Here is a 26,746-nt window from a genome sequence, read left to right as displayed (position 1 = left end):
ACACATACCAAACACACTGGAAATTTTCAGTATAATCGTATCAGTTACGTGTATATGACCTCGTACTATTGTGTTTGTGAAGTGGAGAGACACATGAAATGTGGATTATGGACTTTGTGGGAGACTTGTGTGAGTTAAACTTTTTTTAGCAGTTGTTAATACGTATTATTAATGTGATATAGTGGTCTACCATGTTGGTAGTAGGACGTTTAACAAAATAAACCAAACTTAACCAAACTACCACGCTGTGTCTTAATCAACTATGGAAATTACGACCATTTCAAACATTCTACAGAGGAGGACTTTATTTTGTTCAGCAAGGAAACTCAGACTTAAAAGCAAAACAGCAGTGTACGTACATATTCTCTTTACCTTGCTCTTACACTACACTACCACGAATGTATTGTGTAAACAACTACGAAATAAAATGGTGTGTGTATTGGAAAGACATATAGCCAAAGAAATGGAAAAAGAGACATCAGAACAAGTTTTCTTGTTTATTCTGAAATTACTGTTATTTGTAGATAGCGACAAAGTGCAAAATGGAAATATTAACATATATCAGCTATTACCTAGCCATTTAACTGTAAGAAAGAAGTGGAGTTTGAATGCTCATATCGCGTATGACAGGAACCTTTTAGCATATTTGCAAGGAAGAGAACGAAGAACTAAACAATTGCCCTTTCCAAATAGGACAATTGAGAAATTCATTCCAAGACGGAAAATGTATAAGAATATATGTTTGAGTAAAGAATCGGATATTGTGAATGGGAAGCAAATCACTTCATTACTGTGTGTTTTGTCATTATCGACAACTACAGAGGATCTCATTAGAGAAATGTGTATCGGTCATATCTACATAGACTTTGATTCCACTGGGCAGTCTTACCCTCGCCTTTCTGCCTTACACAGATATGAAACACAAATCCGCACAACATTAAAGTGTCCACGTATTGGTACAGACACCCGTGAGAATTGTAAACACAATTTTAAGGAAGTGAGAGAGAAATGTCTGAAACATGACAGGACGCTCTATCAGACAAGGTATCTGTCTAAAGTCAGTCAGACAGAGATATTATCTAAAACCATTACCGAAATATATCGGAAAGAAAACTTTTCTGTAATGCCACAAAAGAAATGGAGCTATCAATGGGATATTAAAATATTTCAAGACATTCAGATTTACCCTGTTCAGCAATATTCGTTAGAACAGGCATTTACCTTATTTGGTGAAGGACGAAGTACATTCACAAATCCAGAAGTTTTCTTTTCAAACTACCTCATGAGACTATCATCGTATCGCCAATTCCAAAGTGAACGGGCTCCCAGTGCAATCAAACTTAGCAAGGCTGGCTTTTATTCTACAGGGAATAAAGATGAAACTGCTTGCTTTCATTGTGGATGTAGATATTCCAGTTGGTGTTTGAGTGAAGATCCAATTGAAATACACAGAGAAATTTCTCCCAGATGCGAATTCATTCAGGAGATACATTCAAGCGAAAGTTGCGATCGAAAAACACCGTTGCCTTCTGTTACAAAAGGTACGCAATGTTCTGATGATAAAGACACATCATCTTGTCAGCATCTGACCGGAGATTCATTGGTTGTATATGGAAATGAACAAAACCATTTCAGAGACAACAACGCTCTAAGTCACGATGATAGTAGTCCGACTGATAGAAGGACAAGTCTTTCTGTGGCCAACTCAACAGGAGATTTCAAACAGACGAATGACGTCTTCAATTACCATAACGGTTATCGGCAGACATGCCAAGTAGAAACGAAACCAAACACTTCGTTTTGCAATGTATTTGAAAGTATTTCTGTGGACAATACTCCTTCTACTGGATCTTTAGCTGTTCCATCAAAAACAAATCCTACCTTACCATCTACAAACTGTAGTACAGAACTGACACTCTTGAATGGCAACTCGGACTGGCCCGTGAAGGAAAAAGATAGAGACACAAGCAGTACGACATTTGAACATGGACCTAGTAAACATCCAAAAGATAGTGATACATACGATACAACATCTGTTAATGGACCTAAGAAACAACCAAACGAAAACAAACTGAAATTCGTGCATCCATTGTTTCCAAAGTACCAATCCTTGCTAGTGAGAATGTCTTCTTTTGCAAAATGGCCGACAAATCTTACACAGACTGCAAAGCAAATGGCTGTCGCAGGATTCTTTTATAAAGGTTTTTATCAAATCCTGATATTTCATACTCCAATTTTACTTTGCTATTCTGTAAACAAAATATCACACACTCTATTTTTTATTCGAAGGATATGGCGATGCTGTGGTCTGTTTTTGGTGTGGAGTAAACATCGTCAGCTGGGAGGATGAGGATGAGCCGTGCTTAGAACATGTGAAATGGCAACCACTATGTCCATTTATAATACAGACCAAAGGACAAGACTTCGTCAACCTCGTACAGGAAGAGCAAAGACGATCATTCAAAGTCAGTATCCAATGTCACCACACTAAGATAACGTATTTGATAATATTTAAAAATAAATGTATCTACTTATCGTTCCTATTCTGTTTCAGGAGAACGGAGATATCAATGATTATAACGTGGCCGGTAAGTAATAATCTTCACAATGTTTAGATAGTCGTGTTATCTTTATAAAACGCATGCTTATCTATATTGCTGTAATGTCATTAATCTTACCAGTTAAATGAGTCATCAGGGAAGATAACCTGTATCATATGACCAAGGAAAAACAAAGCAAATACAATACTTACGAATACTTTGACACGAATATTATTGTCATCTACTACTATTATGCCCGTTGTTCCACCATGGCAATTCAAATATAACTAGATCACCCAACATTCATTCTGCTTTGCTAAGATCCCATATGGAGCAATTGCAATTGTCATTAGGTGACACTTGTGATAGCAGTGCTGTGATCGGAGTGAATGTCGCGTTTTGTTTTTTTAGTGTTAATCTTGCGCTTGAAATCCGGCGTTTTCTCAAAATGACTTCTTGGACGGCTTTTTCTGTTGGCGGCGATCGAATCCACCACAGTGTAAATCCCTTAAGCATATTAATGCAGTAAGTAATTAAGTAAGAAATTCACGAAAATCACTCATCAGGTGTTTACAACCGTTAATCGTTTGCCGTTGGTTTCAGAACAAACTCTCACAAGAAACGATACCACCAAAATGAGAAATTACGACAAACTGAAAGAAATGGGTTTTGAACAGGAAAAGATTCACCATGCGGCTCAAAAGATATCAAGACATATTGGTAAGATATATTACTGCATTACATGAACAATACTTAATAGTACCTTTAAATTTAGTAATGCAAATACATCTACGGGTGTGGCTAATGTTTTCCTTTACGAGTGTGCAGCGCGAGCAAAATATTGACAAAACATTTATTACACGCGTGAACAATATTTTTCTAAAGACGCAATAGAAAATTCTGTTTTTAAAAGCTTGATTCACCAAAGGTGTTTCTCAATTGAACTTTTATTATTTCCTTAATAGACATACTGGCATTCTGATGTTAAAATCGTGTATGAAACTATACAACAAAGTATTCCTTAGTTCACATAACCATGTCATAATGGCATATATGAATACATCTACAAAACAGCACACAATTTCCTTAGGAAATCCAACAGATGAAGACATTTTGGAGCAGCTGTTGAACGACGGAACACAAGGAGAAACAAATGAGACTTTACCGAACGCGGAAGTCCCACGGGATCAGGTTCTTATGTATCCTACCACCAGGTATAATTACCCTGCCACTGTCGACAACGAAGGTAAATAAACAAAATTCTACATTTTTATTTACTTCATTGAATTGACGAATTGACGTCGAGTAAACCTAAGATATTGTGAGCTGTTTTTGTTTCGATACACCCAAGCTAGTGACTTACAGGTATGGAACAGTCTATGATCCGTTAAATCAATAGTATTTAATAAACCTGTAAATGGCCATTTTCTTTTAAGCGTCAACTATATAAGAAACTATTTTTTGAATTTTGAAATTGAAAAAAATAGCCATACCTTTGCACAAAACTAGTCATGTAATAAACCAAAATGTTTGCTTGAACATGTAGTTTCTCAATATCATCAATACATTGTGGTAGATGTTGATAGTTTCTTCTGTTAATTTATCCTTTTATTTTGTGACAAGATGCAGCAGCAAACAATTATAAATCGCACAAATAACCAGTTAAACTCACGGTTAACCATGATACGTACTAACAATTGGTGAAGTTACTTCTATTAGAATTCGCCCTAGTAGTGATTTATAGGCTGTGAAATGTCACTGGGTTTGCTCCTTAGATGACCATTTACCCACACCGTGTCCCAATACATATGTACTGAAGGTGACTCCAATGTAACACTAGGATTCCTCACATTTTCCTGGCTTCAATGGTCTTATACTATTCTACTGGACTGTGTAAAATGTATAGTTATTGTACAAGGAATGAATTTGATGTCTTTTATTAAATCCAAATAGTTTCTTCATTATCAACATTTATTTCGTATTTCAGATGAAGAGGATCACCTAAGGAGACTTGAACGCTTGATGTGTAAGATCTGTATGACACAAGAGGTAAACGTCACCTTCCTGCCTTGTGGACATCTCGTATGTTGCACAGATTGTTCAAAAATGGTGTCAAAATGCCCCGTATGTCGCGCGCGGATCGAAAACAGAATCAAAAGCTTTATATCATAATTGGTATCACGGTACACTTCTTTATTGACATTCAAAAACAAATACCTATCTTCTACCGAGTATCTTCCTCTTATGCATAAAAGAAAATATAAAGGACATGTATTGTTTGCAATAATCTTACAAACATGACCTTACGTGAAATTTGCTTGTTGATGCTAAGCCGTATACAGGTAGCCTGGACAGACTGCTTAAACTTAATCCATGTCGCCTGTCATCGAAGGACTGTGACGGCGGATTCGTCGAGCGGATCCGTCGTGGACCCCGCAGCGAACTCGCCGCAAACCCGCCGTGAATTCGCTGCTAGCACCCAGCGAACACCCTGCGAACATCCCGCGGCTTTGAGCGACAGGGCTTAAACTTTTCCGCTCCCGCAGGAATTGAGTACAAAATCCCCCCCCCCCCCCCCCCCCCCCCCCCCTAGTACTGTATGTAAAACAAATTATGTACGACAACTTAACAAAGTGAATTTGGGTGAACCTTTTTGAAACACCCTGCTAACGTGTAGAGCTGATAGTTGTCTAATGAAATATTCAATCTTCTTTTGTGGTATGATGCCTACGTGTTCGTGTTAAGTTGTGATATGATTTCAAATTGTAATGATATTATTTTATTTTGCCATTATATGATTTAATGTTATCATTCTATTGAATGAAATCGTCATCATTATTTCGTCCCAGATATAAACATATCGACTTTTTCATTATGATTAGAGGTTATCATATGACAATTTAGATACCACATCCTTTTCATCAGCCCGAGGGTTGGTATCAGAACAGGGAATGATAAAGGGTGATTAAAATCGTCATATCATAACCTTTGTTTTTAACATTTTGATAAAAAATAAATTAAAAAACTCAATACAAAAAGCCTAAAATCCGGGATGAAGAACCCGTATGAGGTTGATATCAGCCCGGGTCGGTGTAAAAACTGTTTATTAACCCGGAAACTGATGTGGTAACGCCGACAATACAAGTATCTCGTAGGAAAATATATCTTATTCTATGCCAAAATGTGCTAACATTTAGTTTTAACCATCTATTGTATACTTAGTATATATTGGTGATTTTTTATAATCGTCATAATATTCGATATTATATCATAATGTCATATCTATAATAGCTGATTGTCAGCAACCGGGTCATTTTTTAAAATATCTTTATCTACCAGCAACCAAATCCATTACATATGTATGTATATTTTACATCTATAGTAGTGGATGACTAGTAACCAAGTAAGTTATTTAACTATTGCCCCGGGTGAAAATAAAATGCTTCTTTGAAAACGCAGGAGTGTATTAAAACGGTTCAAAGAAAACAGTTCAATTTACATGGTTATATTCTTATGAAATCGTTTTTGAATTAACATAATATTAATATAAGTTATCATCCGGTTACACTTGCCTGTCACCTAGACGGCCAAGGTTCGATTCCCCGATCAGACGTGGAAAGGTTAGGGGTATTGTGGGTTGTCTCAGGGTACCGTGATTTTCTCCCACACTAAGACCCCTCGCGCGCTTCCATATGGGCCAACAAGAACAGTTCGTATATTGTCAATATAACAGCAGCAATCACGTCTAACCGGAGGACCGCATAATGATTGTAGTTCCTATGTGTATTTTTGTGTAGTGCAACGGGACTATTTTTTCGGGATGATCAATATGCAGTTTGGCGTTTAGTTAAGTGGTGGGGTAATGAAGAACATGGATAGCGGGATATGCCTGGTGTTACTAGATACATTTTCTAGTCGTCATCATATTTTGTCACAAAATGTTGTTTAACAATTTGAAAAAAAAAAGAAAAGAAAAAAAAGGAAAAAAAAGAGAGTGTATGTGCATTTGCTCAAAACAAACTCAAAAATAGAACTTAGTTCATCCATGTGTAGTGAACTACTTGGACAAGTGTGCAGTGAAAACTGTTGGGTCTACATATTGATGATGAATTGACAAGGGCAAATCATGTTACAGCTATTTTATCTAAAATAAGGCAAATGTTAGGTTTACAACGACGAATTAATCCATATCTATCAACTACACTACAGGTAAGATAAAATTTTCCAATTCATGTGTTTTCCCACATTTTTTGTATTGCAGCACAGTATTGTCAGGGTTTAACTCAAATGTAATGGCCAAGCTGCTAAAGTCATTCACAGATTACCTTATGTTGCACCTTACCGTGGAATGTTAGAGCATCTTGAATGGATTTCTATAGATAGATGTTTTAGATTCATAAGACTATGAATGCTGTACAGATGTCATTACCAAAGTGTTTCTGAATATTTACAACAATGTGTCTCCTGTGTGAGATGGTCATAGCAGAAATACCAGATTCTCATGTTAAAATAATTTTCAAGCGCCAAAACCGTTTAACATTTTCTTACCTCTTGCTTTAAAGAGTGGAATATTTTACACAAAGACATGAGGAAAATTAACTGTTTTACTACAAAGTATGAAATTTGCCATGACACGCTCTTCTATGTCTTCTTATGATACAATCTTAATCATCTGATTTTGTTCTCTTTTAAACTATGCTTTATTATATTTTTATTATTTGCTATATAAGCATGCATGTACATTAGAAACGCACCTTTTAACGATTGGATACTTATGTATGAAACATATGTATTCTGTGATGATTTAGATTAAGAAAAGTGTGACGTAACTTTACTGCCGCTTATTGTGTAAATTATATATGCTATATTTATCTAACACTTGTATTTTTACTAACAAGAGGACCATGTTGGTGATCAGCCTTTGGCTAAACATATATGTATCATTAATAAACAAAGTCTATTATTTTTACCATCTTCAAATCAATCAACGAACTATGATATTTCGATATCGACGTCTTTAAATGACTCGACTTTTAACAGGACGTTAAATGACTCGGCTGTTAACAGGACGTTAAATGACTCGGCTGTTAAAGGACGTTAAATGCCTCGACTGTTAACAGGACGTTAACTGACTCGGCTGTTAACAGGAGGTTAAATGACTCGGCTGTTAACAGGACGTTAAACCACAACAAAGGTACCATCACATAGATTATTTCTACTAACTCAATATGTATAATTTTACGATACAAATATGATCAATTCAGACAGTTATTTGTAACTGTATCTATTCCATACACGTGCCGCAATGTTGTGCAGTTTAGACAATAATCCGTGTATATTAGGGTGACTATATTGTTAACCGAGTGATGATGTTTGGTTCCAATGAAGTTTTGATGAGGGTGACTTTATAACTAACCGATTTATGACGTTTGGTTGCAATGAAGTCGTGATGAAGATGACTACATGTATATAATTAACCGATTGGTGATGTTTGGTTACAATTAAGTTTTGATGAGGATGACTTTATTATCAACCGATTAATGATGGTTGCAATGAAGTTTTGATGAGGATGACTACATGTATATAATTAACCGATTGGTGATGTTTGGTTGCAATGAAGTTTTGATGAGGATAACTACATGTATATAATTAACCGATTTATGACGTTTGGTTGCAATGACGTTTTGATGAGGATGACTACATGTATATAATTAACCGATTGGTGATGTTTGGTTGCAATGAAGTTTTGATGAGGATAACTACATGTATATAATTAACCGATTTATGACGTTTGGTTGCAATGACGTTTTGATGAGGATGACTACATGTATATAATTAACCGATTGGTGATGTTTGGTTACAATTAAGTTCTGATGAGGATGACTACATTATTAACCGATTTTTTTATGTTTTCTTACACGCTGCTTTTCCATAGGCTGTGAATATATTGCTTAGGCGGCTAGTGCGTATCCCTTGCTTTAGACAAGTGCTGAATCTAGATTTACATTCACACTCGTGAAAATATCGATATTCTATCATACTCATGAAATATATGTTCTATTAAACGGGAACCCATTCAATATCCTCTCTATATATATAATACAAAAACAGGGCTGTGTATTATACATTTAAAAGCCCGTCGCTTAATATAAAACACAACACGGTATGTGTCGTTATAAAAACCCTGTGTTTTATATAAAACACCACACAATGTGTGTCGTTATAAATACCTTGTTTTATATAAAACACCACACGGTATGTGTCGTTATAAAAACCTTGTTTTATATAAAACACCACACGGTATGTGTCGTCATAAAAACCTTTTGTTTTATATAAAACACCACACGGTATGTGTCGTTATAAAAACCTTTTGTTTTATATAAAACACCACACGGTATGTGTCGTTATAAAAACCTTCTGTTTTATATAAAACACCACACAGTATGTGTCGTTATAAAAACCTTCTGTTTTATATAAAACACCACACAGTATGTGTCGTTATAAAAACCTTTTTGTTTTATATAAAACACAACACAGTATGTGTCGTTATAAAAACCTTGTTTTATATAAAACACCACACAGTATGTGTCGTTATAAAAACTTTGTTTTATATAAAACACCACACAGTATGTGTCGTTATAAAAACCTTGTTTTATATAAAACACAACACAGTATGTGTCGTTATAAAAACTTTGTTTTATATAAAACACCACACGGTATGTGTCGTTATAAAAACCTTGTTTTATATAAAACACCACACGGTATGTGTCGTTATAAAAACCGCAAGTTAGGATCATCGAAATGTAACATCAAAGTTTCCGTACTGTCGGCAAGATCCGCTGGTCATATCGGTCCAGTGTTATCAAAGATTCCGTACTGTCGGCGAGACTCCGCTGGTCATATCGGCCCAGTAATATCAAAGTTTATTCTGTACTGTCGAAATAGTGATTTGAGTAATTATTTCTGTTTTTTGCTTGTTTTTTTTTTTTTATTTTTTTTATTTTTTTAATATTTTCACCAACTGTTCTATATTACAGCTGCATGCCTCTATGTAAATTAAAAATAAAATGTGATTTTTCTGTTTGGGTCAAATACATAATGACTACTAAGACATTCCCGCAGATTGGACCTACCTGTACATGTGCAGAAATTACATAGACAGGTGCATAACAAATGCTTATGGACCATTAAATAGATTAGTTACCTATGTGTGTTGTGTAATTAATCATTAATTGTTCCCGTACTAATCAATTAGTCGATTAATCGGTTAACTGAACTCAACGAAGGACAAGACGTTGGAAATATATATATTTTTTTAATCTGGAGACTATAGACCTGTTTTAATAATACAAAATAAATATATAATCAAATGGTGTTTTTGTTTTGTTCCAATAGGCTATAACTATACCAATGGGGACAAACTGTTCATATCTATTGGCTGGCTTGTTTTGTTGGATTTTTTTCATATTTTCCCCATACGTTTTATATTAAAGAACTTACCAGAACACCGTGCAAAGACCTTCAAATTCGCCAACAGCCATATTCGATGGAACGAAAGACACTCATCCTGTCGGTACATTTGGTCTGATACCCCTTGTACCTTCTCAAGGGTCTCTGTAAATTTCAATATATATCTTTTGTCACACATTTCAATCCTTTTCATTTTGTGGCAGAATCAACGATATTGTATGCTGTTCTAGCGACTAAAGCAGGGTTGCACTACATGTTTGTATAATAAATACGTTGTTTAGAGAACTTGACCACCACGATCATCCATGATTTGTTGTATTACTGTGACAACAGAGGTGAATTAAGAGCACTCCTGCACTGTACCAGACTAGATGGCTAAATTGCGTTACCATGGGTGTCGGGTATTCAGCCAGGATTTAGACAACAATATCTCGTTATGTATTATAAGCTGACCATCCCGGTACTTTATTTGAAGTAGTTTATTTTGTAACCGTTTCAAATGGGCGTGTTGTTAAAAGCTTTTTGGAAAGTTCCCCAAAGCTGATCTGTAATCGATCGGTACACCATTGCCGTTATTACTTCATTATAACTTTCCGATCTTGTCATTTGGTTTCACAGTAGAATTTTATCATAGAACACCACTTGTGACTCTGATACTACTACATGTTCATTTGATACTTGATTTGGTTGTAATTAAGTCATACTTTTTTCTTCTTTTTTGTTGTTGTTATTTTTGTTTTTTTAATTTAATTTTATTACTTCGTTCTCATTATTTTGACTCTAGTTCTGTATCAGAAATCAGATTTATCTAAAGTCTCAGAGACAGGTACCGATATAATGAATACACACGATAGTTATAATACCGACAAGGGCTTCGTAATCAATTACGTGTTCCTTTATGATCAATCAGCTGTTACGATTTAACCCTGTTCATTGTTACAGGTGTGTTATCTTTCCTAAGGATTGGCTCGGTATTGCCTCAGGCTATATCGACATGTACAGGTCCTTTAAAGACGCCGTCCTAAAGTCGAATACAATGCTGTTTGACATTACATTTTGTAGGGTTTACATGTATATTTGATATTTAATCTTGAAATGATTGGATAATCTTGAAATAATTAGATAATCTTGAAATAAATAAAGCAATGATAGCACAGAAGATGACATTCCAGGAAAGTGGACTTGCTGCTACTATCCATCTCTTTTAAAAATATAATTACAAAAGTTGATTATTACAGTGAAAGAACGGGTAAGATTTCTCCTATCTAAACAAATGTTACATAACACAAAATATATACAAGGACTATTATTTACTCAGGATTACACAGGATTTTATGCATAGAACACTGGTGATAAAAGCCAAGTCAATCGTCAGGAATTAATCTATTCTTAATTTCATACTCATCTAGTAACTTTTATTGATGCAATATCTACCCTAGCGCAACTACTCTACAGTGTTTATGAACTATGGAATTCAACCGACTGTTTACTATATGACCTTACCAGCGGTAGGTGAGCAGTATTATCTCATAAACAGCCAACCGGCGCATTAATACTGCAATGTGTTAACTGAAGCACATCGCAGTTGCGAAAAATATTCAATAAAAAAAAATTCCTTTTGAAAAAAACTAGACGGGCAGTTTATATTTTGCCTTTACATAATTTACATTAAATATTTGTATTACATTTGTACATTGATTAATATTGTCTGGTTTTCGATTATATTACGCACTATATTTTTACGCGGAACATCTTAGTAGCAGGCTCACAGCTGAGAATGGCGGAGGAACTTGAATTGTTTTGGACTTAAGGCAAACTTTTATGTTGAGGAGTGTTTTAAGATGTGAAATCATAGTAACCGGGGTCATCCAAGATCATCCGAGGTCACCAGGTGGTCAGGACATCACATAAGCTTCTCGTAGTAACTGAAATAACGTCAGGCATCGTGCAAGACATGATATAACTATTTTGGCTCAAAGCTAAAAACGTGTTAATAGATACTTTCATAAGTCAAAACGATCCATGTTACATAGTCATAAATGACAATGTACCAGCTGAAAATTAATAACTCTCTTCTATCAATATCTGTAGAAACGACTGGACTATACCATTCCGGGCATTTGATACTTACATCAAGTCCAATACTGTATTCACTGTTGGTTACATTAGTTAAGCGAGTTTCTTTTTCTACTCAACATCCATAGAAGTGATAACAACATCTATAGAAGTTATAACAACATCCATGGAAGTTATAACAACATCCCTAAACATGATAACTGATCCATAGAAGTTATAACAACATCCATAGAAGTTATAACAACATCCATAGAAGTGATAACAACATCCCTAAAAATGATAACAACATCCATAGAAGTTATAACAACATCAATAAAAGTTATAACAACATCCCTAGAAGTTATAACAACATCCCTAGAAGTTATAACAACATCCATAGAAGTTATAACAACATCCATAGAAGTTATAACAACATCAATAGAAGTTATAACAACATCAATAGAAGTTATAACAACATCCATAGAAGTTATAACAACATCCATAGAAGTAATAACAACATCCATAGAAGTGATAGCAACATCCATAGAAGTTTTAATAACATCAATAGAAGTTATAACAACATCCATAGAAGTTATAACAACATCCATAGAAGTAATAACAACATCCATAGAAGTGATAACAACATCCATAGAAGTTATAACAACATCAATAGAAGTAATAACAACATCCATAGAAGTGATAACAACATCCATAGAAGTTATAACAACATCAATAGAAGTTATAACAACATCCATAGAAGTTATAACAACATCCATAGAAGTTATAACAACATCAATAGAAGTTATAACAACATCCATAGAAGTTATAACAACATCCATAGTAGTTATAACAACATCCCTAGAAGTGATAACAACATCCATAGAAGTTATAACAACATCAATAGAAGTTATAACAACATCCATAAAAGTTATAACAACATCAATAGAAGTTATAACAACATCCATAGAAGTTATAACAACATCCATAGAAGTTATAACAACATCCATAGAAGTTATAACAACATCAATAGAAGTTATAACAACATCAATAGAAGTAATAACAACATCCATAGAAGTGATAACAACATCCATAGAAGTTATAACAACATCCCTAGAAGTTATAACACCATCAATAGAAGTTATAACAACATCCATATAAGTTATAACAACATCAATAGAAGTTATAACAACATCCATAGAAGTTATAACAACATCCCTAGAAGTTATAACAACATCCATAGAAGTTATAGCAACATCCATAGAAGTTATAACAACATCCATAAAAGTAATAACAACATCCATAGAAGTGATAACAACATCCATAGAAGTTATAACAACATCCATAGAAGTTATAGCAACATCCATAGTAGTTATAACAACATCCCTAGAAATGATAACAACATCCATATAAGTTATAACAACATCCATATAAGTTAAAACAACATCCATAGAAGTTATAACAACATCAATAGAAGTTATAACAACATCCCTAGAAGTTATAACAACATCAATAGAAGTTATAACAACATCCATATAAGTGATAACAGCATCCATAGAAGTGATAACAACATCCATAGAAGTTATAACAACATCCATAGAAGTTATAACAACATCCCTAGCAGTTATAAAAACATCCATAGAAGTTATAACAACATCCATAGAAGTTATAACAACATCAATAGAAGTTATAACAACATCCATAAAAGTTATAACAACATCAATAGAAGTTATAACAACATCCATATAAGTGATAACAGCATCCATAGAAGTTATAACAACAGTCACAGAAATTATAACAACATCCCTAGACGTGATAACAACATCCATAGAAGTGATAACAACATCCATAGAAGTTATAACAACATCCATGGAAGTTATAACAACATCCATGGAAGTTATAACAACATCAATAGAAGTTATAACAACATCCATATAAGTTATAACAACATCCATAGAAGTGATAACAACATCCATAGAAGTTATAACAACATCCATGGAAGTTATAACAACATCCATGGAAGTTATAACAACATCCATAGAAGTGATAACAACATCCATATAAGTTATAACAACATCCATAGAAGTTATAACAACATCCATGGAAGTTATAACAACATCCCTAGAAGTTATAACAACATCCATAGAAGTGATAACAACATCCCTAGACATGATAACAACATCCATAGAAGTTATAACAACATCCATAGAAGTTATAACATCAATAGAAGTTATAACAACATCCATATAAGTTATAACAACATCCATATAAGTTATAACAACATCCATATAAGTGATAACAACATCCATAGAAGTTATAACAACATCCATAGAAGTGATAACAACATCCATATAAGTTATAACAACATCAATAGAAGTTATAACAACAGTCATAGAAATTATAACAACATCCCTAGACATGATAACAACATCCATATAAGTTATAACAACATCAATAGAAGTTATAACAACAGTCATAGAAATTATAACAACATCCCTAGACATGATAACAACATCCATAGAAGTGATAACAACATCCATAGAAGTTATAACAACATCCATAGAAGTTATAACAACATCCATAGAAGTTATAACAACATCCCTAGAAGTTATAACAACATCCATATAAGTTATAACAACATCAATAGAAGTTATAACAACAGTCATAGAAATTATAACAACAGTCATAGAAATTATAACAACATCCCTAGACATGATAACAACATCCATAGAAGTGATAACAACATCCATAGAAGTTATAACAACATCCATAGAAGTTATAACACCATCAATAGAAGTTATAACAACATCCATAGAAGTTATAACAACATCCCTAGAAGTAATAACAACATCCATAGAAGTTATAACAACATCCATAGAAGTTATAACACCATCAATAGAAGTTATAACAACATCCATAGAAGTTATAACAACATCCCTAGAAGTTATAACAACATCCCTAGAAGTTATAACAACATCCATAGAAGTAATAACAACATCCATAGAAGTTATAACAACATCCATAGAAGTTATAACAACATCCATAGAAGTAATAACAACATCCATAGAAGTAATAACAACATCCATAGAAGTTATAACAACATCCATAGAAGTTATAACAACATCCATAGAAGTAATAACAACATCCATAGAAGTAATAACAACATCCATAGAAGTGATAACAACATCAATATAAGTTATAACAACATCCATAGAAGTAATAACAACATCCATAGAAGTTATAACAACATCCCTAGAAGTGATAACAACATCCCTAGAAGTTATAACAACATCCATATAAGTGATAACAACATCCATAGACGTTATAACAACATCCATAGAAGTTATAACTCATCCTTAGAAGTAATAACAACATCCATAGAAGTGATAACAACATCCCTAGAAGTTATAACAACATCCATAGAAGTTATAACACCATCAATAGAAGTTATAACAACATCCCTAGAAGTTATAACAACATCCATAGAAGTTATAACTCATCCTTAGAAGTTATAACAACATCCCTAGAAGTTATAACAACATCCATAGAAGTTATAACACCATCAATAGAAGTTATAACAACATCCCTAGAAGTAATAACAACATCCATAGAAGTTATAACAACATCCATAGAAGTTATAACAACATCCCTAGAAGTTATAACAACATCCATAGAAGTTATAACAACATCCATCGAAGTTATAACAACATCCCTAAACATGATAACTGATCCATAGAAGTTATAACAACATCCCTAGAAGTTATAACAGTAATTGATATAAAATATCAAATAAAAATAACAAAGAAGCTCGCTGTGTGTAAGGTGACAAGAGTGGATTAGTTTGAACATTATAATTATATAGAAACGGAAATAGCAAAAACACACAAAAACAAGTTCATGTCGCCAGATAAACTTCACTAAGATGCTCCTATCTAGTAAACGCTAATTAACAACCAGATATCCTTGATATTCAACATGGACTAATCGCAGTGTTGTACTCTGAACAAAGCTAATCTCAGAAATAGAGTAGATATATGAGTTTTTAAGAAAAAGAGGAAAAGTGAAATGATTATATGTCGAATAATGACATACTTCTTACATTAACGTATTAAATAAGCAATGAATACGTCTGAAATAAAGACGGGATTTTCGAACAGACCTTTGGATAACACATTGGAATTATAAAACTAGCGGGATTAGATGAAGTCATACTCAAAAGTACATCTCACTTATATCTTGTAAAATTATTCATTTTCACTTGTAATATTTCAATCTTCAATAATCGTAAAATTATTGACCATTTCGATCGCATTTACCTTGGAAAACATGAAAGAAAGACCAATAAGGTATCTCCGATATCGTACCAAGCAGGACCTTTATGATAGTAATGATTATTATACATGGCCGTCGTGAGGGCAAGCAGGACCTTTATGATAGTAATGATTATTATACATGGCCGTCGTGAGGGCAAGCTTGTTGGACCAGATACATGCAACCATAAAGACAATGCAGAGAATAGTTAGAATTAAAATTTGCCGTATATTATGTATATCCAAGTATGACACACAACTTGATATACAAGAAAAGTATTTGGTCCTAGGTGGGGATAAAAATCGTCACCTGTTGTTCTACATAGAAGAATACAACTTATAATGATGAAGATGTTAGCCTGAACAAAAATTCACAAATAAGAAAAATTATATACGGAAGGAGGTAAGGGTGAGGTCGGATTGAACTGTAACTTCTCAAATACGTGTAATTAATTGAAAATAAGGACTTACCTGATTTAACCGTTTTCCTTTGTTTGTGTTTCTGCAGCTGATTTGCTGTGCATGCTCATAATAAATAGTCCTGACCTCTCGACCCTTTCCCCCTAATGCATCCTACAATGTCCACGAAATTTAAAATGGCACTGAACAAAATCATGAATATTAACCATGAGTAATATCCTTTACAACAAAACTCCTAGCATGTATAAAATATATTAAAATATTATTTCAATTATCTTTTATGCAGGATCGTCGTGAGGGCAAGTTTGTTTTACCACAAACATGCAACCATAAATATAAGGCAGAGACTAGTTAGAATTTGGCCGTTTGTTATATATAAACGACGCGCTTGAAAATATAGATTGCCAAGTCTGACACCCAACTTGATATACAAGAAAAACATTTGGTCCTAGGTGGGATAAAAAAAACGCCACCATGTTATTCTGCAATCCAGAACAACAAACCCCACCCGAAGGATGTCTGTGATAGTAGCATGATAACCAAGCCTGTAGTGTTAACATGTACCAGTTAAAATGAATGAAAGAAAAGTTGTTTAATTCCCACCTAATGCCATAGACTATAATTTCCTAATTCCAATTGATCATATTTACATGTATGAGAAGAAATATATGTTTGTAAGCATGTTTCCTTGTCCAGCGGACATCTTAAAGGGGCCGCGGTGGCCGAGTGGTTAAGGTGTACCGACACTTTATCACTAGCCCTCCACCACTGGGTTGCGAGTTCGACACCTACGTGGTGGCAGTTGCCAGGTACTGACCTTAGGCCGGTGGTTTTTCTCCGGGTACTCCGGCTTTCCTCCACCTCCAAAACCTGGCACGTCCTTAAATGACCCTGGCTGTTAATAGGACGTTAAACAAAAACAAACCAAACATCTTAAAGTTCATCAGCTGGTATTTATTTATGTATTCTATCAATAGACATTTCTATCTACTGACGAATTTGAGAGTGTGCTGTGAATGTGCAGTATATTTGGGGGCCATCTCAATTTGTTTCTTTGTGTTTCACAGGTAGCTTCGACCAGGATATATGGGTATAATGCTGAAATATCTAGTTTTATCTTTAACAGTTATCATATAAATATGCATAATTAGATAAATAATGGTTCTTACTGTTCACTACCATACTGACTCAAGCAATTCAGCGAGAGTCGTTCCCCGGTTCCCTGTCGCAGTAAGTAATGAATGATGCATAATGTGCTGTAAAAGAAATGCATGGTCATATTACAGCGCTGCATAAAAATAAAATAACCTATTTAAACCCATGGTAGACCGGTAATGGAAATATTATCATTATACAAACTGTCATCAACTTAAAAATCAAAGCCTCAACAATCAGCCATTGGGTCTTTCATATAAATATGACGGGAAATCTATTTAAAAAAAATGGTATGTGGGTTACACCATGCGTATAAATCTTATGTTTAGTAAACTGAAGACGAAATGCATTGATAACTTACAAATGTAACAGACTCCTGAAATACATGTCGCACAGGTATAGTGTTTACATAATGAGATTAAGGTATAGATACAGGTTCAGTACATTTGGGAATGATGTTTCATCTCTTATTTAAAAATGGCGTCATACTCTCTGGATAGGAATATTATACATTGTCGCTTTTATTTATTTGAAACTGACCAATTTTCAGATTTCTGTTTACAAAATATATACTTATACCTGGATACGGTCTCACATACCTTATTATAATACACAAGATCACTTAACTGTCACGTGATCACAATCTGGTATATTTATCGTACCAACCAGGCATATGGCTCTGTGGAACGTAAAGGCGTATCCTAAAGACAATATTGGGAAACGTCTCATCTGGGCCGGATTTCACCTGTCTAAAATATTAACGAAAATTCAAAGTTTTTTGTTTATATTTTCATGATTAGCAGCACTGTGATAAAAGGCTCGTGGCATATCAAAATTATTGAAATCGTTTAATAAATTCAATATGATATGGCCACTCATGTAAGATCCTCTATCTATACAGTATACACGTATGGAAATCTAAAAGTCATGATAATGCATGAGTTTTTTTAGCACTTAACAAACATGTACCAATTAATTTAATGTTCAATGACCTGTTCCGTATGGTTTTATGATCGATATCATGTGTTCATTGTGAAATATCCCCGATCACCTAGTTTTTTTCTGTCGAATTTGGTCTTGACTTATGAATTATTTCAATTGGTTTTACTGTACTCTTGATTTACTAAATTAAACCCCACTCGTTTACTGGTCATGTCCTCTAAAGGCAGCATACATGGCAATGATGTTTGAATCGGGATATATAGTGTTGTTATCTATCTGGAATTATTATAGCCATAATGCACTGCGCTAACATGCACTTTACTAACACGAAGTTACACGAACTACTACTCGATGTTTGTCACTGAATGTGCGTCAGAGTTATATATAGAACATTTCATTTACTTATAATGTATATATCGGCGTTCTAAACACTTTTTTCGTGGTACATTTAACTTGAATAATTCCTAAGAAAAGCGAACGACTTCATTTGAATATATTCCTTCCGTCAAATCTTCTGTGAGTGAATTGATGTTTTATGGGAATTTATATGTTTATAGTTTAATTTCTGAATAATAAGTATGCGTCTGACGATAGTGACTTTTGAACATTAAAACAATTGTACCTAATTTAGCCTATTTTATTAAATGGTTATCTTCCTTTCAGCAGATACATTTTTTGAGTAAGGAGGATTTAAGTATGATTTGCTTCTGTGTTTTCCAAATCTAGCCCTACCAACTAGAATTTTTTTAACGAGGACAGGTGTCATTGATACAAAACTATAAACTAATCTCTATCTTGCGATTTACAATCAGAGACAGATTTTCCAAGATGAAAGGCAACTTGGCAAATTTGCCAAGATGCACGTTGAAGTTAAAAAAGACAGAGGTTTGTTTCGTTACAGAGACGTATTGGGAATGTTTATTTGTCGAGGTTGTTTATGAACTGACCAACTGTAGCGAATGTTACCTTAAATAGAGTCGTGTAATGTGCTATTTATAAACATTTACCTGGTGTCCTAGTTTTATGATGATACGGTGACTCGTACGTGTTTATGCATGGATTTCCAAAAAAGGTATTTTTTTAAAAATAGGTTGGATCAGACATGTTTCAAATTGAAATCTACAAAGCTAACAGCAATTTTAAAAGCTATCAAAGAAATGCAGTATTCTTTATATACAGTCCAATAGTGTGACTTTTGCGTATGGATTATATGAATACATTATTTAAACATATTTCAGATATACACATGAGCATCCATACCACTGTATACCCTGTTATCAGAAAAGCGTATTTCGGGGAATTTCAGTGTAAAAATAGTCATATGAAATCGGATAGACGACGTTACACCATGTAGACAGGTAAGCATTCAAACACTGCGTATGATTTATAAATACAGGTAAGTGTCATACCAATGAGGAGATCTCTAGATCTGTGAATGTGTGGATACGAAAGCCGCTGTGTGGATGTGAAAACCGCTGTGTGAATGTAAACTCGAGGTTCCCTTTATACTTGAAAGGTAGGGTGTGGAGTACACTTAAGACTATCTCATAACAACTTTGCTAACACAATGTTCAACCAATAAAATATATAACAAGACTCATTATTACGAGTTAAACTTACCCGATTGATATTCACATAGTCTTTTATCAAAATGAAAATAGAGCGACGTTAAACATTTTGAAAGAAAACATGCAAAAGTGTCCGGAAATAGACAACTATATTTAATAGGGATAATCCAAAGGTATCATCAAAATGCCGTTTCTTAGAAACAATTCAATATGCTTTCATTTATTCATTTATTTATTATTTACTGTTGTCCAGTATACCCATATATATATATATATACTTTACTTTGGTTGCAGTGATTTTACTTTATTAGAAACCCTACGTTATATCATTGTTGCGATAACCATGTAGGTCAGGTTTTAGGTTATGTACATTCTGACACACTAAAGACAACGTACCGAAGTTAACAGTGATAATTTAACATTTTCTGATGCTTTATTACAGCATGGAGATGGTCCAGTGCTCGGAAGATATCGCCTTTTTGTGCCGTTTGATGCAATTGCTTCATCAGTTTGGGACACTTGCTCTGCGATCTCGGCTTGTTCATAGGTTATTTGAGACGTATATAAAGTTAAATCGAGCTACATTTACTTATTTCGCCGATGAAAGTATTGTTGTCAGTGAACACTGCTCAAGAAGACGAACTGGACACTCGACACATTTCCGTGTGCCTAAGCCTCTACCAGACGTCGACAAATGCGTCCAAAATTCAAAAGATGGTGAATCATTGCGAAGCTTTCTTGAAGAATCTTTTCTTACGGAAACGATCAATAACAACATGACAAAACTATTGGTTCTAAAGAAGAAGAAAACTATTAATCAGACACAATGGGAAGTTCTGTTCGCAAACAGTAGTGTGAATATTCACGACTTAGATATATCTCTTCTAAGTTTATTGATCTTTAATATGTTTGACTGTAAACCAACTCTTGATATGATATCAATGCCGCTGAATACCAACATTACTGAGGCTGATGATGTGTTGCGTATTAGGATGTACAGGAACAAGATAGCACATCTAACGTCTTTGGTGATTACGTCTGTAGAATTTAACAGTATGTGGAATAATATCAGCCACGCCATCACACGCTTGATTGGGTCAGCATATCAAAATGACATCGACCGTCTAAAAGAAATGAGCTTCGACCAGCCTGCCGTCACTCGGTATAAAGAGCTACGCAAGGAATGGTCCGAGACTGTAACCGATATATATCAATCACTTAGTGACATCAAGGAGGATTTAAGATCGATCAAGAAGAAACGGAGGCATCGGAAGGGTTAGTAAGGATACTGTATATGTATTCCAATGTTTATAGTGATAATGAGGTAAATAGGTTAAATATAAACTATTAAATTTGTATCCTACAACTGATTATATATTAACTTTAAATCGACCGCAATGCGTGTACTCTATATATTTTTCACGACAATACTTTGATTTTGGTGTTGTTTAAGCCGTCGTTCATTAATATCTCATATTTATATTTGCTGATTATCAGTATGCCCTTAATCATTTAATATGTAAACAGCATAACTGGAATTGGGATTGAAATACACTTATCTCCAGTGAATGGTGCGAGGAAAATATTTAACGTGGCGTGTTTGTTCATTCAAAGTTCATTCAAAGAGCTAACCTGTTTCCGATTTGTCTAAAGATATAACAATCTATAATGTCGTTCCTTTAATAGCGAAAAGTTGTAGAAAAGGAAATTTTAGTAGTAATACGGTTCATTGACATGCTGTACACTATGCTCCAAATATCATCCGTTTTCTTATGAAAGTAATGATATCGAACAACGGGAAATTGCACCGCACAGCTTATAGCAATAAGTTTACTGGGAAAAATTATTAATTTGCTTCTATAGTCATTTATACAACATGTAGTGATATTTTAAAGTTAAAGCTGAAACAAAACTGAACGTAAACACCTATTTTTATAGACAGTACTCAGCCGGAAAAAATCGTGGAAATGACCCCAGCGTGCGTTGTATTTTGAGACGTGATCGTATAACTCATACCAACGGCATGTTGACACGGTTGCCTACACAACATGTATACCAATAATGTGTGTACGTATAGTGACAGTCCTGTATTACATGATATCGTAGTGTTGATAGCGCATGCCAGTGTAGTATTGGTATTACATGCTATCGTAGTATTGCTATATTTTGTAGGTGTAGCTATTCAGCTTGTTCACAGTGACGACCTACAGAAGGCGCTAACAGTTCTAAAGAAGAAGGGGATAACTGCTAAAGTGATCTCCCTTGATGAGAGTGACAGCGACTCATTAGAATCAATAGTGAATTACTCGTCTTTGAGTAAAAGTACTGGATGTTTGAGATGGTCAGAAGACTTAGATTATGAAAATACTATTCGACCTTCTCGCAGCAGTGGTTATTTGGGACCTGGAACACTTAGATCAAAAGAAGAGGTATTAACATGCAGTGCATATTTTCTGACTAGTATGACTCAAACTTCGGAAAACAGATTTTAACTGCAGTTCACTTACATGCATAATTGATTTGACAAGTATGAGGATGACCTGTTTGCTGTAGCTTTGTAAATACACTCCTAAATCAAATAAATATATCCATTCGTCTTGAAGTTCATATGTATATTAAGTAAATCACTGAACTCAATATATAGTTATATTAGCAGTCTTATAACATATGTATTATTTTGCAATTGTTACAGGCGAAACCTTTCTATGAAATGTTTTCCGGTGATAAAGCAGCCAAAGACAACACATCAAATGTTGCTCGGCGATGGACCATGTCGGACACAGGATGTGGTTTTACAGGACAATCTCCAACGTGTGATGATTCCATGGGATACACGTCCTCGTTGGATTCAGTATTTGGTAACAAGGTGAACTATTTACACACGTGCTTCGTAAAAATATTATACAACTGCAATGCACCAGGCTTCATAATTATGCTTTCAAAAGCTTTGAGTCAGAACACAAGTACATGTGAACACATTTTGTCCGGCGTCGTGCGTCGTGCGTCGTACGTCGTAAAGAGTTGACATTTTCAGCTTCTTCTAAATTACCAACAGGCCCAGAAACTTGATATTGGGTCTGAAGCATGCTGGGATGAAGGGCTACCAAGTTTGTTCAAATGGATGACCTTAACCTTCATTCAAGGTCACAGGGGTCAAATATGCTAAAATCTTTAAACAACATCTTCTTGATAACCAAAGGACCCATATGCCCATTAGTAGGTCTGTAGTATGCTGGGATGAAGGGTTTACCAAGTTTGTTAAAATGGATGACTTTGACCTTCATTCAAGGTCACAGTGGTCAAATAAGCTAAAATCTTTAAATGACTTCTTCTTGATAATCAATAGGCCCATAGACCCAATACTAGAGCTGTAGCATACTAGGATAAAGGGCTACCAGGTTTGCTCAAATGGATGACCTTAATCTTTATTCAAGATCACAGGGGCTAAATGTGCTAAAATATATCAAAACTCAGGTGACCGTTAAGGCCCATGGGCCTCTTGTTGTATATACATTTGTACTTGCGTACACACAAACAGCACATTTTTAACTGGCATAGAAATATGGTAACTCGAAACATAGCCTTATCATAAAAATATCACGAAAAGAGCATTGCAATCCAGTTTATTATGCTAAAAGTTTTGGTTATGGTGCGAGTGAATAAATGTGGCTATAATTATGAGCATATCCTTACATACTTCTCCTTAGGGTCGTGATCTACAAGGTCTGCTCAGGTCGTCGAAAGCTACTATACTGTAACTACGCCTAGACCTTAATGACAGGTGCCTTTGTCAATATCTTAATATCCCTTTATTAGCTCAAGTATTCCATACATCTTCCTTTTCTACATATTTCATTAGAGGTTTGTTTTTTCTAATTTCAAATAAAATGTTCGCTTTGTAATCACGTCAGTTTGTTACGATGTTCATACGTATACTTTAAATGATTCATGGAAATATTGTTTATATCTCCCATGTTTGTATATTACAGGATAAAATGGAACCTTTAGAGGCAATGACAAGCCCGGCGAAGACTATGCATCTCCCTAGTGTTGAAACACAGGAAATTGACCACGCATCGTCCGCAGAACCCAAAAAGAAATCACTCTGGCGCTCATTCAAGAATTTATTTTGAAATGAAGAACAATTTCTTCAGCTTTGAAACGTAAAGTACATTCTTTCGACTAGCGGATATCTAGATCACCTTGATAAATCTAAATATAGCTTTTTGGAGCTTTAGCAGATGTCATCAAAAGGAATTGACTGATATTTCGACTGCATTTTATTTCTAGTTCAGAACAGGCTTGAAAATCATTGTTCTTCATAAATGGAACGGCCTTAACGTGCTTTATAAAAACAAAGTCGCATTCAAAATGGTTCAATTGGCTAGCATGTCAAAGATATTATCATTCAGATCAAGACAGGCATGAATCAAATGAGCTTTATAAATGAAGAGTCTTAAGGTACTTTCTCAATATTGTTTATCATGTTGTGAATGCTATACCCCTAGACTGTACTCCCTGTGTATCAGGCATAATGTGACCATTTTTTGGAAAATGGTATGGTTAGAGGTAAATTGTATACATGTACATTATCATAAGGCAATTTTTTTATCAATGTTTACCCTTATATTATACTTATCAAATTTGTTCAGAAATCAGACATGACATATGTACAATGCAATATTAAACCTGGAGAACAACCCCTTTATAACGAAAGCATTGTGAACGCAGTTTTATATCAATTTTTGTGTTGCATATTTACCTCATTGTTTAGTTGCAGCATTGCTAGTACATTTTCATATCTATTAATTTTTACATAATGCAATACAATTTATCTTACAATACATGTTTCTTAAGCGCATGACACGGTTTGGTACTGAGCATAAACCTATCTTCGTATTAGTATATGACTCACAGGAAGATGTATGAATTTATTCTTTGATGTCATTATCATACTTAAAAGCTAATGTATTCAATGACATCAGAGGTGTTGTTATCGTCATCTCCGATACTTATGGATTATGTTCTCTTCTTCTTTACACCCCTGGAATGTGTCATGGTAATATTGGAGGCTCAGTCGCCACCCTCTTTTGTATAAAATAAAAAGGGTACTTCAATGTACATCAAACAAATCTCGAGGTCGGCAGATTGTCTGGCAACGAACGTCTGGTGTCGCCTTTTTGTGATCTTCAAATTAAATGCAACAGCTAAGCGGTTGGTAAGGTTTTTCCTGATGCCAATCAAAAAGTGTAACAAGTTGTTTGTTTTCGGTTTTTGCATGACATAATCTGGCGATGCAGTGATCGAAAGTGAACATAACTCCTGGAGGAATGAAGATGTATTAATGCGGCATAAGATCTAGACATACGAGTTTGTTTACAGTTTATCTATGGATGTACACAGAGTTGGTTTATTTACTCTCAATGTCCGTTGCTTTTGGTAAGGTCAGTTTGACTGTAGGTGACTACTGTCCATATTATCATATTGTACTAAACACGTCGATATCATTTCACGATCGGACAGCATTATATCATTCGCAACCATCAAAACATCATTAACTTCTTAATTTAATCACATGACAGTATATGACTGAGTTCTTTAAAAGCGACCATACCGTTAATCTTTGTAGTCTCCCTTTGAATACATTATATTTTGTTTTAGTATTAGTTAAATGTGATATATTAAAGAAATATTTTATACATATTTTTTTTTACCAGATTGATAGTTTGTCATATATATATATATATTTACCGCAATTCTTTGACAATTGATAAGGAAATACTGTATTACGTTTAAATCACTTTGCTTTAATCATTTAGTACATTATGTAGGATGGGACTACTTTTCTGACCACGTGGAAATTAACTCGGTATTCCTGTTTCCTTTCACACTCTGCACGATTCCATCCGAGAATGATTGGTTATTAAAAGTTATTATTGTCGGTTTCAAAATTACTTATGAATAAAATCTATTTATATACATTCCTTGATATTTGTTATTATGTGATTAACGATTAAACGAGTATTTCATATGAGATTGTATGAAACAAGCCGTAGTAAACTTAAAAACTTTAAAAAGGGTTTCAAACGGAAAACTATTTCTTTGATCACACATTAGACAAAATGATTTTTTATAAGTTTTAAGGTCAAAACATGCAGGACATAATCAAGCGGAGACGAACAGTTTGTTGCGTCATTCACATTACATCGCGTCACGTCATTGTCTATACTATGACGTCACAATCGGTTTCTGAATAGCGGGGCAAATGAGAAACACTGCAGGTTATATC

The 26,746-nt window shown here is 34.3% G+C and overlaps 2 protein-coding genes across 5 annotated transcripts; both read left to right on the top strand.

The window, feature by feature from the left end:
• The first annotated feature begins 15 nt into the window (after positions 1–15).
• On the top strand, positions 16–20,234 carry LOC117328055 (E3 ubiquitin-protein ligase XIAP-like). 3 transcript variants are annotated; one of them, XM_033885387.1, is made up of 7 exons: positions 16–2,201; positions 2,290–2,465; positions 2,555–2,588; positions 3,144–3,260; positions 3,631–3,786; positions 4,528–4,589; positions 20,128–20,234. In XM_033885387.1, the coding sequence occupies exons 1-7, from the start codon at positions 263–265 to the stop codon at positions 20,137–20,139; spliced, it is 2,496 nt and encodes an 831-aa protein (XP_033741278.1). In that variant the 5' UTR covers positions 16–262; the 3' UTR covers positions 20,140–20,234. The 3 variants fall into 3 exon arrangements, with proteins under 3 accessions (XP_033741278.1, XP_033741277.1, XP_033741279.1); XM_033885386.1 differs by lacking the exon at positions 20,128–20,234 and having other exon boundaries at positions 4,528–5,106; XM_033885388.1 differs by lacking the exons at positions 4,528–4,589; positions 20,128–20,234 and having other exon boundaries at positions 3,615–3,769.
• Positions 20,137–26,441, top strand: LOC117328057. Of its 2 annotated transcripts, none has more exons than XM_033885391.1 (5): positions 20,137–20,247; positions 20,900–21,732; positions 22,630–22,886; positions 23,150–23,323; positions 24,447–26,441. In XM_033885391.1, the coding sequence occupies exons 2-5, from the start codon at positions 20,901–20,903 to the stop codon at positions 24,588–24,590; spliced, it is 1,407 nt and encodes a 468-aa protein (XP_033741282.1). In that variant the 5' UTR covers positions 20,137–20,247; position 20,900; the 3' UTR covers positions 24,591–26,441. The 2 variants fall into 2 exon arrangements, with proteins under 2 accessions (XP_033741282.1, XP_033741283.1); XM_033885392.1 differs by lacking the exon at positions 20,137–20,247 and adding an exon at positions 20,287–20,405.
• Positions 26,442–26,746: the final 305 nt, after the last annotated feature.

The sequence above is a fragment of the Pecten maximus genome, chromosome 5 (assembly GCF_902652985.1).
Source record: "Pecten maximus chromosome 5, xPecMax1.1, whole genome shotgun sequence".
Classification (NCBI taxonomy): Eukaryota; Metazoa; Mollusca; class Bivalvia; order Pectinida; family Pectinidae; genus Pecten; species Pecten maximus.
The sequence above is the reverse complement of the archived record's forward strand: the minus strand, read 5'-3'. Positions and strand labels throughout refer to the sequence as shown.